The sequence below is a fragment of the Lepidochelys kempii genome, chromosome 6, assembly GCF_965140285.1.
Source record: "Lepidochelys kempii isolate rLepKem1 chromosome 6, rLepKem1.hap1, whole genome shotgun sequence".
NCBI lineage: Eukaryota > Metazoa > Chordata > Testudines > Cheloniidae > Lepidochelys > Lepidochelys kempii.
In genome coordinates, this window is record NC_136385.1 from 50,823,578 (window position 1) to 50,839,941 (window position 16,364).

At 37.5% G+C, this 16,364-nt stretch overlaps 1 protein-coding gene across 12 annotated transcripts in view; it reads left to right on the plus strand.

Moving 5' to 3' along the window:
* The window catches only part of PPFIA1 (PPFI scaffold protein A1), an 88,655-nt gene that overhangs the window by 35,708 nt on the left and 36,583 nt on the right, over positions 1-16,364 (plus strand). For 9 of the 12 annotated variants that reach the window (XR_012159381.2, XM_073347871.2, XM_073347873.2 and 6 more), the window contains exons 8-16: positions 232-378; positions 2,833-2,967; positions 4,334-4,417; positions 5,080-5,211; positions 7,735-7,797; positions 9,448-9,527; positions 9,746-9,896; positions 10,822-11,045; positions 12,512-12,746. Coding sequence is in view for 11 of the 12 variants with exons in the window: in XM_073347871.2 (XP_073203972.2) it covers positions 232-378; positions 2,833-2,967; positions 4,334-4,417; positions 5,080-5,211; positions 7,735-7,797; positions 9,448-9,527; positions 9,746-9,896; positions 10,822-11,045; positions 12,512-12,746 (1,251 nt within the window). In the remaining variant the exon portion in view is untranslated. Of the gene's footprint in view, positions 1-231; positions 379-2,832; positions 2,968-3,868; positions 3,944-4,333; positions 4,418-5,079; positions 5,212-7,734; positions 7,798-9,447; positions 9,528-9,745; positions 9,897-10,821; positions 11,046-12,511; positions 12,747-16,364 lie in introns of all 12 variants that reach the window. The other 3 variants (XM_073347881.2, XM_073347884.2, XM_073347883.2) reach the window with 2 other exon arrangements.

Genomic DNA, 16,364 nt, shown 5'->3' on the forward strand with positions numbered 1-16,364 from the left:
CCTTTTTTTTATTTTAAAGTGAGTGTGTAATTTAATAACACAATTCTTCTAAGTAAATATTTCAACACCTTATACTTTCTCATTCTTACAGCACAATCAGTAAGTATGTTTGATAATCTGGGCTAAAACAGTATCATAGAATCATAGAATTCTATGATACTGTTTTAGCCCAGATTATTAAATAAATAATTCATAGCTTTTAGTGAGTAAATGTAGTTTCTCATAATATAGGCCATGGCCCAAAAGGAAGACATGGAAGAGAGAATTACAACTCTTGAAAAACGCTACCTCGCTGCACAGCGTGAAGCTACATCTGTGCATGACCTCAATGATAAACTTGAAAATGAAATTGCTAATAAAGACTCCATGCACCGACAGGTAATAATTTTAATTAAAATATTAAGAAAATTCTGTTCAATATATTCCTGATGAAGATGGTAATATTTAAACTATAGTAGTACCCAATGTGTGCTAAGGAACTTACTTTTTACAAGCAGTCATACTTTAAAAATAAGTCTAATGTGCTATGGTTGCCTGTGAAAGTCTGAGGTCAAAGTTAAGGTTGTATTTTAGATTGTTTTCTCTTTGAAGAATTAGAATTCCAATTTTATGTTGGAAATGAAAAGAATTTGTTGTGGAGGTGAGGAGTCTGTGTATCTGGGTATGATTATTAGTGAAAAGTGTTAATGTTCACTTGGAGGATGTTGTAATTCTAACTGGAGACTCTCTAAATGGTTGTGTTGAAAAGAAATGTAGTTAAATATTCTTAACTAATAGTGTTTTGTGTGGAAATTCCATGATTTTGTTGTTGAGCAACAAATAATTAAACATTTTGACGTATAAAGCTTATGGCAGAGAAGGTTGTGCTCTTGACAGATCTTGGGGAGGCACACTGGTGCTGTCCTTTTGCATATTTTTGCATGTGTGTGAATTATAGCTGCTTTGGAATTAGTGGAGTGTATTATGTTAAAACTTTGCCTATGATTTCCCACTTTTATCAACCCCCCTCTAAGCTCCTATACTTGTTCACCTACATCTCTGCTTCTGCTGGTTCTCTGGGCTGCCCCATGCTTGATCCCTTTCTAGATCTCTTCTTCATGTACTGCAGCTTGCTTCATGCCCCTGGACTCCTTGGCTTGCTGGAGTAACTTTGAGCTCCATTTTTATAAAATGTTTGAAAGTTTAACAGGACAGGAGAGTGTGGGGTAGAGGTAGAAGGGAAGAGCTCCACTGCCCATCCCTTCTCAGCACCACTGTTCAACCCCACTGATTAATCCTAATGCTTGGCTGTTTCCTCCTTTTCCTGTCTCCCCACAATGACTAGTCTGCATCTCTTATTTCTGGTGTAGAGCCTTTATGAACCTTTTATCCTTATTGCCTCTGTGCATGCATGTCTCTAGCCCAGTGGTCCCCAAACTTTTCACATCGTGCCCCTATTTAGCCCTGCCTTCTTCCTCCTCTCTCCCTCCCTACCCCCGCCCCCGGGGAGCTGGGGCTGGAGCCATGGCCAGGTGCCAGGGACTGAGCTGGAGGCGGGGTTGGGAGCAGAGCTGAGGCTGGAGGTGTCGCTGCAGCCAGGCCAGCAGCCAGAGGCCAAGGCTGGGGCCAGAGCTGAGGGCATAACTCGGCTGGGTGGTGCTTCCTTCCTGCCCTCCGTTGGGGCTGGCCTGGGCCCTGTCATGCCCCCCTGAATGTTTCTCAGTGTCCCCCTAGGGGGGCTTGCCCCACAGTTTGGGGACCACTGCTCTAACCTAGACTGAGCAAACCTGTGGGAGGCAATGGATATCATACCAGGACTCCCTTTGAATCTTAGCAGAGAGATAGCACAATAAGATGAGCAGCTGGCTGATGGCTCTAGCTAAGGGTCTAGGAAGGGAAGCAGTTAGGTGAGTGGGGCTACCTGGAAGAGAGGACAGAATGAAGGAAAGTGGATTGCTTGGGGATTGAGAAAGTAGGTAGGGAGCAGGGTGTCCAAACTACGTTTCCCAGTAAACCCAGTTTGGTGGTGGCAGTGGAAATTCCAAGGGCAAAGGGTAAAATTAATTTGTACCTTGGGGAAGTTTTAACCTAAGCTGGTAAAAGAAAGCTTAGGAGGTTTTCATGCAGGTCCCCACATCTGTACCCTAGAGTTCAGAGTCAGGGAGGAACCTTGACAGGAACCATTTCTGATTTTGAATAATTTTGATCCATCTCTTTCCTTTGACTTAGACAGAAACAGTTGCACCAAATAATGCTCATCACTTTCTTTCTTTATTTTATTGAAAAAAGAAAACTGGTTTATGCCTGAGATATTTGTGTACAACTAAATTAATTTAAACTTTGAGGGGTTATAAGCCAGTCACTTAGCTAGAGGGAACAGAAGGAAACATTAAGTCATTTTTAACCTTAACTTCTAAAATACTGAACACATTTACTTTTAACTTTGCCAGAAAACTAAGTGTTTAGTGCTCATTTAGTGCTCATATAACTAATTTTACTTAAATAGCAAAGGAATTTGATCTCCTCTATAACTACAAACCTCTGTATAACCTTAAAATTGGATCCATAAGCAGTGCCTTCATGATAGTGTGCATGCTGTGGTTGTGTTTATGAAGGAATTCAATTTTTAGTGCAGTGAAATAGCACTTTTATTTGACAAACTTAATTTTAAAAGTTAGTTTGGGAAGCTGCTTTTCTCCTTTTTGTATTTGGAAAGTACAATCAATGCTGAAAAACTGTTTTCCATTAGTCTAATAAAGGAAGCTGTCTGTCTCTCTACTCCAGTATTTGATAAAGGAACAAGTAGCTACCATGTTAGTTGTAAATGGTGACTCTTGCATTCTCGATCTTTAGAGTGAAGATAAGAACAGACAGTTGCAAGAACGACTCGAACTGGCTGAGCAAAAGTTGCAGCAGACTTTGAGAAAAGCTGAGACTTTGCCTGAGGTGGAGGCTGAACTGGCACAAAGAGTTGCAGCACTTTCAAAGGTGGGACAGTAATTCACTGCATTGTGAGAGTGTCTCTTCTGTGGTCATTCCAACTATAGCAATTCTGTTCTCAGTCTTATTTTCACTGATTTTCCAAACAGAATCAGTAAAATGTTTTCTGTATTCTGTGCTTTCTGTTTATTCATTCTTCTAATTATCTAGCATATGTTCAAAATATTTAAATTCTAATGACTTCCTCTTTCTGTATTTCTATTATTGGGAGTTTGCTGTAGCAGCTTTTGTATCAGCTTTGTGTGTTGCATTGTGAAAATTGTTTCCTTTCCCTTTGCTGTTTGAATTACTGTTTTTGTTACTGTATAGAACTGCTTTACTCCAGAAAGAATGTGCTGGGAGTCATTTAATACGATCAGCAACTTATGACTTGGCAGGGAAGAAGACAGTTTCTTCCTTTTTTTAAAATTAAGGCCATGTCTGCATTACAGCACTGCTGCTATGCCACAGTAGTGCCATCGTATAAACAATTCCTACAGCAACAGAAGGGGTTTTTCCATCGCTGTAGGTAATCTACCTCTCTTACCAGCGGCAGACAGATTGATGGAAGAACTCTTCTGTTGACCTAGCTGCATCGACACTGAAGGTTAGATGGGCATAGCTGTGGTGCTTAAGGGTATGAACTTGTCACACCCTGGAGTAGTGTATCTGTTGACCTAACTTTTAGGTATAGGCCAGGCCTAACCAAGGATTGAGCTGAAGATTTTAAGTAATGGGCAGTCAAATTTCAGCTTGCATTATATGTCCTTAAATTGCTGCAGGGAGAATAGCGGCTTATAGTATGAAGCAATAGTATGTCTAGTAGCTATAAATGGACTTCTTGAGTGTCTTTAAAGTCTGTTTTCATATTTTTTTTTCAATCTTTCCTATCCCTTTATTGGCTTTGTAGTCTGACCCTTTGTCTTCTCGGAACTCTGCTGCTAAAGAGGCTAAACTGTTGGAACTTGCCTCCAAGTTTAGGAAGGTAGAATTTGTACACGGGTCCTTGTTTCTGCTTGCCGCTTTCTGCTTTTTATGATTACTAACATAGGCAATGGGGATGAGGGTAGAGAGGAAATCCTGTGACAGGATTTGTACATTATTGCATTGTTGGAAATATGAATGTAAATTTTCCTGGTGAGAAGTCCATTGTCAGCAATGGTTGAACCATGAAATTCCGGTGTGGGAGGACTAATTGATCATCATTTAACCTAATGAGGGTTCTTAGGTTCTGGTAGTAAGCTGTTTTGCACTTCATATAGACAAAAATGGCAGTTTGCACGCAAAAGCATGTTATGCTTCCTGCTAGCACATCAGTCTTCAGTACATTCTTAAAGAGTTAAATACTAGTTCTAGTTTGTTTTCAAATTGACAGGCTGAGGAGAGACATGGCAACATTGAAGAACGGTTACGACAGATGGAAGCACAATTGGAGGAAAAGAATCAGGAATTGCAAAGGGTATTACAAAAATATTTTTTTGGTATAGAAATCAACCTGAAAAGTAAAACTCTGATCCCTTGCATGGTAGCCTGTGGTTGAGCTGGGCCTTCCCTTCTTCTATGTCCCACCTCTAATGTGGTGCTAAAAGTTGCAGCGAGGTTGGGGGATTTATGATGATTGTTAGTTGTTGCTCTTAATTAAAGTTAGTGAACTTGATTGTGAGCTTTGAGTTTCCAACTGAAATTTGAAATAAAATGTTGAAAAGTACCGGTCTACCACAATTTATTCTAATTAGATCTCCCTTCTCACAAAAAAAAAATCTTCTGTAGACATACTGAGTCAGCTGGCCTTGGAGTTGGCTCTGCAGGCTTTGAAATCGACTTAGTCACTATACTGTAAACTCACACTTGGAAGCCAGCGAATCTAGTACTTCTGATTATCTGAAGGTTTTGGGTATCTCTGAAGGCCTTTGGATGATCAAGGTATCTGGATTAATTCTGAACCTTTGAGGAAAGTGTCTTTCATTGGAGAAAATAAGGAGTTTGGGTTTGATGAGCCTTACAGTTTTAACAATCTGGAGATCTTTCTAAATGACACTTTTTTTTTAAAATGTTTTGTAGGACAGATAACTTCAACAGCTTTGAATTAATCATACTTTTAATGCTTCCTAAATAACTTAGGCTAGACACAGAGAGAAGATGAATGAAGAACATAATAAACGTTTATCAGATACTGTTGATAAACTTCTGTCTGAATCCAATGAAAGACTTCAGCTTCATCTCAAGGAAAGGATGGCTGCTCTGGAAGATAAGGTAGAAAATAATTTAATGTGATGATGAAAGTAGCTTAGAAGTTAATGAAATGTTTAGCAATATGCTTGTTACACATTTTACAATACATATATAATTTAGTCTTGTAACTTTATTTGTTAAATAATGTATCTTTTATCATAAACAACTTCCATTTAGAGACACTATCAGCATGACTTTTTGAAAATAGCTGATTCTTAGAAAACTAAGCCAATTTATCAAGAGTGCTTTCTATGTTCTAAACTTAATTCTTAGGGGATGGGGAGGGGGATTCCTTTAATTTTTTTTTAAAGGATTTTTATGCTTTCTATTGATGATTGGCGTTGTCCGTATAAACATGTTTGGTTTTGGGTCATACAAGAAGTCTGTTGCAGAGTCAGGAACAGAACACAGATCTTGAGTCCCATTCTTCTCCTATATCATTTGCCCTACTCCTCCTTTCCTGTCTAGTCCAACGTTTCCTGGATCATGGTGGTGATCCTGTCAGCTAGAGAAATATCATCTTTCCCTCACAGGAGAATGTCTACTTGACTATAAAAATGGTCACTGGACCAAGTGATCAGTTATTGTGTGCTTCAGACCTCTGTCCAAGGTTCTGTTCTTTGCCCTCCTAATTCAGCTCCTCTTCCAGCTTGTGACATCTTGCAGCCTGCATGGACTTTCACTTATTGGCTTACTTTCATCTGTAGTACTTCAGAGATTCCTCCCAGTAGGATGAAAGAATCCTTAAAGGAAAACAAGGAATTTCCTTCTGTGGTAGCATTTTCTCCTTTTGTTCAGTGATCATTTCAGTCTCCCGTATTGAAGATGTAGATTTGAGTCTTCTGTAATACAGTGCTCACCTGGGAAAACTCTTCAGTAAAAGTTAAATGGCCCTTTCTTTAAAGACTTCAACATGTTGGCATATTTTATGATCCATCTGAACTTTCAGAGGCACTTGTTTTCACTGTGACAAGCAAGTGGTCTGTCTCCAGCACCCCAGCTGAGTTTCTGACAATACTATTCCGAGGCTCTAGAGGCAGATGACTTCTTTGCTACAATGCCAAGAGAGCTGGGGTTTTGCTTTCCTCTCTGCTTTTGTTCTCAAAGGGAACTGAGGAAAATCAGGCATGACTGACTAAAGCTCTGCTGTGGCCCTCTTGGCTAATTTTGGGAGCTAATGAATTAAGTGCTTAAAGGTAGGCTCCCTAAATCTGAAATATTTGGCCTCTGGCTTTGTAACATAGCGGGGAAGCAAGATTCAAAGCACTGACCTGTTCCCACCACCAGCGAATGTATTTTATGTGCTGTGTTGCAGTGCCTGTATGTTTGACCTGACCATGATACAAAACCTCTTTCTGGAATAAGACTGACCTCTCTAAGTTTGAGATAATATTCATGAAGTAAAAAGAAATGTTTAGATATACTTCACTGTTAGTATTAATGCTCAGAAAAGTACTGTTACTTTTCTGTATAAATGAATGATTAATAGGAAACCAACAAAAATGCATAGTTGCATAGAATCACATTTGTCTCTATCCGGGTCATTAAGCCTTTCTCCCCAGAATGTCCTATATTGTAGCTTACAGTGTTTCAAAACTGAATTAAGATGCAAACAATTAAAAACAAGAATTTTCAAGATAAGTGTGTAACAGGTTTGGGCGGGGGAGGAGAAAATAAGTCAAAAGGTTTTAAACTTCCTAAAACAACTTCCCTTTTGCAGTGACACTGCCATTTTCATTGTTATTGTTTACTACAGTTGCATACATTATTGGAGGTCTTGTCCTTCAGCTGAAGGAAGCCAGATGCTTTGGTGGTGGTGGTGATCTTTGTAGCTGACAGACAACTTTCGTAGTCTGAGTTGGGGAGTCAGTTTGAGCATGATCGTAGTGGCTAGTTATTGTATAAAATGTGTATATTTATAGTACAGATATTAATAAACAGCCATATGATGACTATGCAAATCCCTGCACTCTTCTTAATGAGAACTATAAGAGTGCCGGCATTTACAATGCTGTATAGCTGACAAATTACTGTATGGCGGTAACTGTACCACAATCCTGATTTGATTGTCTAAGAGTCATCTTTTTCATTAAAATTATATTTCTGCTACTTAGAATAACTTTGTCAAAAGGAAACTAGCAAACAGATAAAACCACTGTTTGTTAGTAGAGCCCAGCACAGATACAAAATTTGTATCATCCAGTCCTCAATCCACAAAAATGGTCTGCAAATTTGCAGGGCTCTAATTATTAGTTGTAATTGTTTAGTGTTCTGGTAACTTTTATCACTAGTAATTTAATCATATAGAGGAGCACAGACCCAGGAGTCTGAATCTATTTTAATTATATTAAAAAAATAACAGTGGTATGCCCAACAAATAGTTTTCTTTAGTTAATAAATTAAGTAGCTATGAGTTAAAAGAGGTACTGCAGTTATGCCTTATGTAATGGACCTTTGTAATAGCTTTTCTTAATCACCCTTCAAAAATTGAAAGATCTACGATGATTAACAGTAACATAACTTGTGCAATAAATTTTATTTTAGAACTCTCTTCTTCGAGAAGTTGAAAATGCAAAGAAGCAAGTAGAGGATCTTCAACATGAAAAGGTATTATACAGATACATTTTGATTTGAGAAACTAACTGTTTCATTGGGACATAGCTGGAATATGATATAAACTATACTAAAAAACTTTCTAGTTATAGCAGGTTGTGTAAAAATATTTAAACTTCCTTGGTTTCTTGACTTGGTCTTGGTAATTTCTTGTGGCACAATTAGTACTATTTATTGTAAAAGATTGGTTGCCTCCTTTGGTTCAGAGGATTATTGTTGCAGCTTTTACAGGTGACTTAAGTTTTTCAGCAGAATTGTCTATTTAATTTAATTCAGGTAGGTACAAACTAGGTGAAAACAAGAGGGCTGTATTGATGATTTACCAGGATTCTGAAGGCCCTGTCTAACTCATATTTTTGCATAGCTTATGCATTGAGCAGTAAAAACACAAATAAAACTTTTCAGTGTCAAGTGCATCTTAATGTATATTTTTATAACACAGGCATCCAGTGTACATTTTGAGAAGCTTGCTACTGAACAATATTGTGAAATTTGTACACTACTGTTTTAAAAACTACTCCAAAAATTATGGAGTGGGACAGGAGAAGCACCTATCATACTTGGCTGCTGTGTTGAGCTCTTGTCGGTCGGGGGAGGATTAAGCAGCTCAGAATCATCAGGAGCAGAGCTCTTGTCACGAAAGGTGTTGAAGATGTTTTGGAGGAGAGGATTGGATTATACTTTCTGGGCATGGGGTCTCAGAAATCACAAAATTCCTTTAATTGTCTGGCCATCCCACTTCTTTCTAAATAATGTTGGGCACAACCTTTCATTGACTGTTTCCCAAAGTTATGGTGATTCACATTGTGAGCAGCTATGGGAATGTCTGCTCTGACATCACAATACTTGTATGGCTTATTCAGCAATGGTATGTACTATGTGTCCTAAAATACTTTGCTGTGAAGTGAGTTTCAGGGTTGGCCAAGTTGCACAGGTTTTACATCAGTTATGCAGATTTAAAGAAACTAAGAGCTGCAGGTTATATTAGTGTGTTCTGCAGGATGGGCTTTGAATATCTGTGGCATGGGACAAGAGTTCTCAACCTGGGAACTGCCACTCGCCATTGGCTATCTAGGTTCCTAATTTCACTCATATCAGTCTTCTGTTGAAGTGACTTATTCAATCATTCAGTTACTATTTACATATAAAATTCTGGGAAGCATGAGGAGATCCTAGTTGCAAGTGGCTGGATTTAAGGTCCTGTTTTGTACAGAGCTTCAGCCATCCTCAGGCTGTCTTTACTAATTCAGTTTTCTCATTTACTCTAATCAGTGTTAGCCAGTCATTCACATGTGGATACATCCCTTATTCAGTTGTTTCAATTAAAAGAAAAAATCAGCATTAACCTTGCATAATTGAATGAGGCATCTCAATTACCACAGTACTTCCAATGCTGCTCTCTGGTGTTTGGTAGATCAGTAATGGTGATTTAATGGTAACCACTGTTAATATGGCAGAAGTCTTTTGAAGGCCTGCTTCACTGAGGAGTAGTTTTGAAGGCAATCCGTTGCATGGAACACATAATAGTGGAAATGAGCTCTATGGGCCTGGAAGATGTACACTTTTTTTTTTTTAAATGAATGTAATGGCAGAGCTCTTGTATGTTTGTTTCCTGATTTGTTTTTCTTGTTCTATTCTTTGCAGGATCAACTGGTACTAAATATAGAAGCAATGAGGGCTGAAAATGACCAAATGAGGATCAGAGCCACTTGTCTTCATCATAGGTACAAGCATTTAATGAGAATACTGTTTTGCTAGAGATTAAAATCAGTTTTGTTATATTTTGTTTTTCTCTTATAATTTTAAACATGTTTACTGAGTGTAGTAATGAACATTTCTATGCCAATGTTACAATAGTACTTTCAGTTTAAAAATTAAAACTGGAGGAGCAAGAACAGTCTTTTCCGAACATCTAAAGATTTAATCTATGTTCACGTTTTAGCCGACCACATTTGGGTAGTGTACCAGATTTCAGATATCCAATGACACCATTATCTGTGGCTGACAGTCATACGGATCCCTATAGCACCTCATCAGTGTTAAGACGGCCCCAGAAAGGGCGTTTGGCAGCTCTACGTGATGAACCTTCAAAGGTAATGGAACATTATTACTTTGATAGCAAAATATGCTGGGATTCTTTTGATCTAATAGGCAACTGCAAGTTTGTAGGATAGAAGTACATAGTATGTGACTGCTGCATAGTGTAGTCTTGTTAAATAATGACACTAGAGTTTTTCGCACTTATAATATTTATAGTTTATCATAGTATCTTCCCAAAGTGGGCTACTTAGACGTTTAAAAACTCTTCTTTTTCTTTAGTATACAAAATAAAAACGTCAGTCCCTTAAAGTGTAGGTTTTTGCTAGATTGTGCTTTTTTTGTATACACTACATTTCCTGTTTCACTAAAATACATAATTACCCGTACTTTTAATGTATGTTTTAATTGTTATTTAATAACTGAAAAAGTAGGGATTTTGATACTGTGTTCATTGTTAAAAAGTGTGATAGAAAATATAACTTTGAAACTGAAATATATCATCTGAAACAACCCAAATCCAGATTTTAATTTGTGTGCACATTCAAAGATGATGTAGTTTCAATTTAATAGTCTAGCACGCTATCCATCATTTGGCAAGCAATCTCTCTGTACCTTTAAATACTTGAGTTTTGACAGGGCTCAGTTCCTAAATATACTGAGTTGTCCCTCAAACATATGATGGAATTTGGATTAATATTGTTGGCAAACCTTTGCAATATTGCATTAGAGTTGCGTGGGATACGTGTGAGATTTCTATGATTTGAACCATTACTATAAGTCTGCAGTTTTCTAAAGAACTGGTTTTGTTTTTACTGTTTTGTAAATATTGCTTTCTTGATGGATACCTACAGCATGTAAGTGAGAACTTGTTGACTTTGTTTTTGTATCTTTTTAGCTTCTTGAAAGTAATTAAATAGTAAAGGTTTTATATTGTTTTTTTCAATTAGATTGGGATTTCTATTTTTTTTTTTTAAACAGGTTCAAACCCTTAATGAACAGGATTGGGAACGTGCACAACAAGCAAGTGTGTTGGCAAATGTAGCACAAGCATTCGAGAGTGATGTTGATGTCTCGGATGGTGAAGATGACAGAGAGACTATATTCAGTTCAGTCGATCTTTTGTCACCTAGTGGTCAGGCTGATGCTCAGACTTTAGCCATGATGCTTCAAGAGCAATTGGATGCAATTAACAAAGAGATTAGGTATAGTTTATCTGTTAATTACAATTATGATAAAATAAGCTTCTTTTATAGCAGAAATTAAATATCTTCCATTGATTTGTGTGTGGTTATGAGTAAGCCACACAACCTCTGTTTTATTTGAAAAAGAAAAAAATTAAAAAGTGGTTATGCTTGGCCAACTTTGTAAAATGCTTTTAATGCTGTATATATGGATGGACATTACCATATAAATGGTGGTGGTGGTAGTAGCTGTTGCTGCTAATAGCAATTGAGTGCAAAACTTCATCATTTAAACTGCCATGCGATAAGTTGCTGGCTATTCTCCCATAAATTTTTCTGTAGTAACTACTACTATCGTAGTATTCTTCCAAGGGTGTTAGAGTGGATGATCTTCTGTACTGTGCAAGAGGTAAAATACCTAGGCACAGTGGAGTAATAATAGTAGAAAGGCTGGTTTCAGAGTAGCAGCCGCGTTAGTCTGTATCTGCAAAAAGAAAAGGAGTACTTGTGGCACCTTAGAGACTAACCAATTTATTTGAGCATAAGCTTTCGTGAGCGACAGCTTACTTCATCGGATGCGTTCAGTGGAAAATACGAAAGCTTATGCTCAAATAAATTGGTTAGTCTCTAAGGTGCCACAAGTACTCCGTTTTTTTTAGTAGAAAGGCTGTAACTTCTTTGGATTTCCTTGTTTCTGTTGTTTTTAAATAGTACCTTCAGTTTTCATTTTAATTATATTGTACTTACTAAATGATAGTTACCACATACTTTGAATATATAACACTTTCATATGAGATTCTTGAAGCATTTTACAAATAAGCTTCACAAAATCCTTGTGAAATAAGGAAGTGTTGACCTCTTTTTATAGATAGGGAAACTGAGGTATAGAGTGGTGTGATAACTTGCCCTTGCTTACAGAGGAAGTCTGGTGCTTTTGCCACAAGGCTAGCCTTCCTCTTAGACTACCTTTCAGTTTCTCAGTCCAAATGATATTTTTACAATATTACAGTATATTAACTCGTCCTTCTATACAACTCCCTGTGTTTGGATCCCTCTCCTTAATTGTGCCTAAACACTCTTTTCAAGCTCTTCCTTTAAAATAAATTCTTCTGAAAGGAAAGGCCTACATATTATTCTGCATTGTGAAGTTTTACTAATTTGACAGAACATAAAACACCTGAACTGCAATACTAACAAAACATCAATCACAGTACCTTTTGTCACCTCGTAATTCCTATTCTTTTTATATGTTGTCTGTTTGAATTGCAGCTGTCTTGTCTTTCCTGTCTGTAGAGGTCTAGTTTTCTAGAGTCCTACAAATAATCACACAGAACTTAAAACTATTATTCAGCCAGCCCCATCACTTATCTCAGTGTAATTGAGTCTCACATTGCTTTTGCAAATATACTTATTTTACAGTGAATTGATCAACTTTAAAAAAAAAAAAAAGAAAAGAAAATCACCTAGTCTTTAAACTTTTTTTTTAGATTGATACAAGAAGAAAAGGAAAATACGGAGCAGCGAGCAGAGGAAATTGAAAGTCGAGTTGGTAGCGGGAGTCTAGATAACAATGGACGATTTCGGTCAATGAACTCCATTCCCCTTCCTTTTATTGGTGGGTCCCTCGCTGGTTCCTCTCCTCCTGGCAGTGGCCGTTCCACACCAAGGCGCATTCCACATAGTCCAGCTCGGGAAGTGGACAGACTAGGTATCATGACACTAGTAAGTATCAGATTTTTTTTCTCTACAATAGAAAATATCTTCATTCTAAATAACCCCAGTAACCTTTGTCCTTTGAATCATTTTCCCTTATTGAATTTTTTTTACTTGTGTCCTTTCACCTCCAACATCAGGTTCAAATTGCTGATCTTAACTTTCAAAAAGTCTCCAAGAGTTTGATCTCTCTTTTCTCTGCTCACATCTCTTACCTACGTTTTGTCTCCTCATCCTAGTCTTGCTCTGTGCTGCCGCCTGTGCCTGGGAGAACTTGGCCTTTTTCTTCCAAATCCTGGTGCAACAGCCATTTAGCCCCTTCTTTCTTAAGTCTATTCAAATCATACATGTTTTATTGCTGCCTGTTGGTCGTAATCCACATTTCTATTGAATGCTCAACAAATAAATAATTTTATATAAATATGTGAAACCAATAAACTTGAAGGTTAATGATTAAGTGTTGTTTACATTTGAAATGTACAGCTATGAAGTGAACTGAAATAAATCTATTTGAGCTAGCAATTTATAGAGGAAATGTTTTAAGCAAGTTCTAATCTAAATATTTTCTTTGCAGAAATTGACTCAAAAATGAGTTTCGCAGCTGTTTCCATGAAAAAATAGGTCAGAATATTTATTCCCAAGGCTTCCTCTCCCAATGCAGCATGACTTTTTTAAATCTAGTTTTAGTGAGCAAAAATAAGCTGCAAGTCCTGTAGCAGCTAGAAATTGTCATGAATTTTTTTGTTCAGTAGTAACTGAAACTGTAATTGATTTAACTGAAAATTCACAACTCCAAGATTTAAAGGAACTGACCAAATCACATGTGGTAATATTTAGCCGAGCTATTATAACTGAATAATTTTTTGAAGTATGGTAATATAAAGATCCTAAACTTCCTCCAGAACTACAGGAGTGGAGATACTGGATTTTTATTAATGTGTATTGTGAATAATGGATTATTTTTTTACATTATTTTGTAGTTTCCTGATAAAAATCCACTTTATTTATGAACATTAGCTAACATTAATCCTGTTAGCTTGCATTAAGCCCATGTCATTGTATCAAATGCTATCACAGAGATAGTACTGCTGCCTTGGTTCCCCCCATCCCCGTCCCAGATTTGTGAATGCAAGCTAGTTTAATCATGGTTTTAAAAATTCAGTGCTGTTACTTTTTTAGTTTAACTTAAAACAAGTGAATTAAAAGCTTGTAGCTGTCTTTAACAAGTGCTGGCTGACACTATTTTTTTTTTTTCATTAGTGTTGATTTCTTGCAGTGGTGTCTTTTACTTTAGCCATCCCAAAATTAACTGGATATTGAGGACTGGATTAATCTATGATTTTATTCATCTTTCTATTCTGTTCACCTGTTCCTATAATGATTAAGATTTTCTTTACGAGGAATGGATGATGTCCTTGGGTGGTATTTAAATAGCACATTTAGACCCTGAATCCATGTATGTTTAATATTTGATGCACCTTTCAGGGTTATCTAATTTATTTTCTATTGATGGAAGTCTCAAGGGTAAACTAAGTCTATACTGTGATTTGATTAGCTTGTTCTTTGTTATCTGGCATGTTGGGGGGATGGGGGATGCCAGTAAGTCAAAAATTCTGGTTAACTAAGAAGGAGGGAGTTTGGGTGCGGGAGAGGGCTCGGGCCTGGGGGTTGGGGCATGAGAGGGGGTGCAGGCTCTGGGAGGGAGGGAGTTTGGGTGTGGAGTGTGGGAGGAGTTTTGGGGCGCTAGATCTGGGCGGCACTCACCTTGGTCTGTTCTGAAGCAGAAGCGCAGCCAGGCAGCTCTGTATGCTGCCTCCACCTGCAGCTCAATTGGCTACAGTCCAGGTCAATGGGAGCTGCGGAGCCAGCACTCGGAGTGGGACGGGGGCAGCGCACAGAGCCCCTGTGGCCATTTGTCCATCTAGGAGCATCAGGAACATGTCGCCACTTGCGGGGAGCCATCTGAGATGAGCGCCGTCTGGATCCGGCACTCCACAACCCCTCCTGTGCCCCAAGCCCCTTCCGGCACCCAAAGTCCCTCCCAGAGCCCATGTCCCGTTAGCCCTTCCTGAAATGTCAGTTTCTAGAGCTTTCCTGTTGGTAAAGTGCCGGATAACACAGCTTTTACTGTAGTAACATTGATAATCAAAACAGAAATATTTGAAGATTGAGCAAATCTTTACACATTTTCCTTGCTTGCTTACCTTTTGCATATTTTTAATCCAAGTAGACTTGGCAAGCCAGTCAATTGACCAGTCAAGTAATGTCAATCAGTGACCTTACAATTGACCACGGCCGGTATTCTCAAATATTCCAACAAGAATACCCTGATGTATGTGGCAGCCTACTATTTTAATTGCATCATAGTGCCATTCTGCATTTTTAGTATTTAATTTAATTGTGTTTTGCATTTTTCTGAATGAAAATAACTGATGTAATTTGTTTTTTGTAATTGGGCATAAGTATCTCCCCTATACCTATTGGAGACAATAAAGTTGTATTTTTTTTTCCTTCCTTTTACTGTTCTAATATATTAGTACTCGAAAATATTTGTCAATTTTTGAATTAATTGTTAATATTTGACTGGTCAATTGACCAGTTATTTTTGGACCGAATGCCCAAACCTACCCTATCTTTTTAAACATTCTTTGTTTGTATTACAAAGTGCATTGAATTTTTGATACTCAAATTTTTTTTGCCTAGAAGTCCTTTTTTAAAATACGTAGCCAAGTACAGTGTAAATCTGTTTCCTAAACTATATAAATGTAATTTTTTACCAGTATCAGTCTGATATGATTATGCTCTATGTACAACTTCAGTTAATGAACAATCTTTGATCTTTTGCTCTGCACACTGTTAAAGGTTGGGAATGTCTAAGAGGTGAGATTCAACAGATTTTGGTGAGGGTGGGGGAGAAGAAGTAGTGGTAATAGACTGGGCATATTCATTCCAACAACCTAAATGTAAGTTACCTCACAATACTGCTGCCAGAGTTCTGGATTTCATGATTAATACTGTAATGCATCTGCTTATATAAAGTGCAGAAAAGGGAACAAGATTCCAAACTGGTCAGAATGAAGAGTGTTTGAAATTCATAGGATCTAACTCAGACAACATAGAAATCTCAGTCCCTGCCTTGAGTACCTTTTGGTTTTGTGATCAAGGGATCTCCATGCATCTGAAGAAGTGGGTTTTTTATCCATGAAGGCTTATGCCCAAATAAATCTGTTAGTCTTTAAGGATTCCTCGTTGTTTTTGTGGATACAGACTAACACAGCTACCCCTCTGATACGTGTGATCAAGGGAGAGTCTTTGCCCAAGTATTCTCCTTATTTAAAAAAAAAAAAAATGAAATCAAAATTTAATTTACTGGTTTTCTTGCTGAGAATGTTTTCTTTTTTAATTTTGCCTTGTAGATATGGGTGAAATATTGTTATCCTCTAAAACTACTATTTACATATCTACGGTATTTCCATTATAAAGCTAGATTTTTCAACTATATGGTGGTCTAAATATTTTCTAGTTTTCTTCCATATATGTTCTGCTATATTATCTTCTCCCTAATGTGTTTTTGTCTCTGCTAATGCTTTGAGTTTGTGCTACAGAGTTTGCAATAAATCTGGTTTC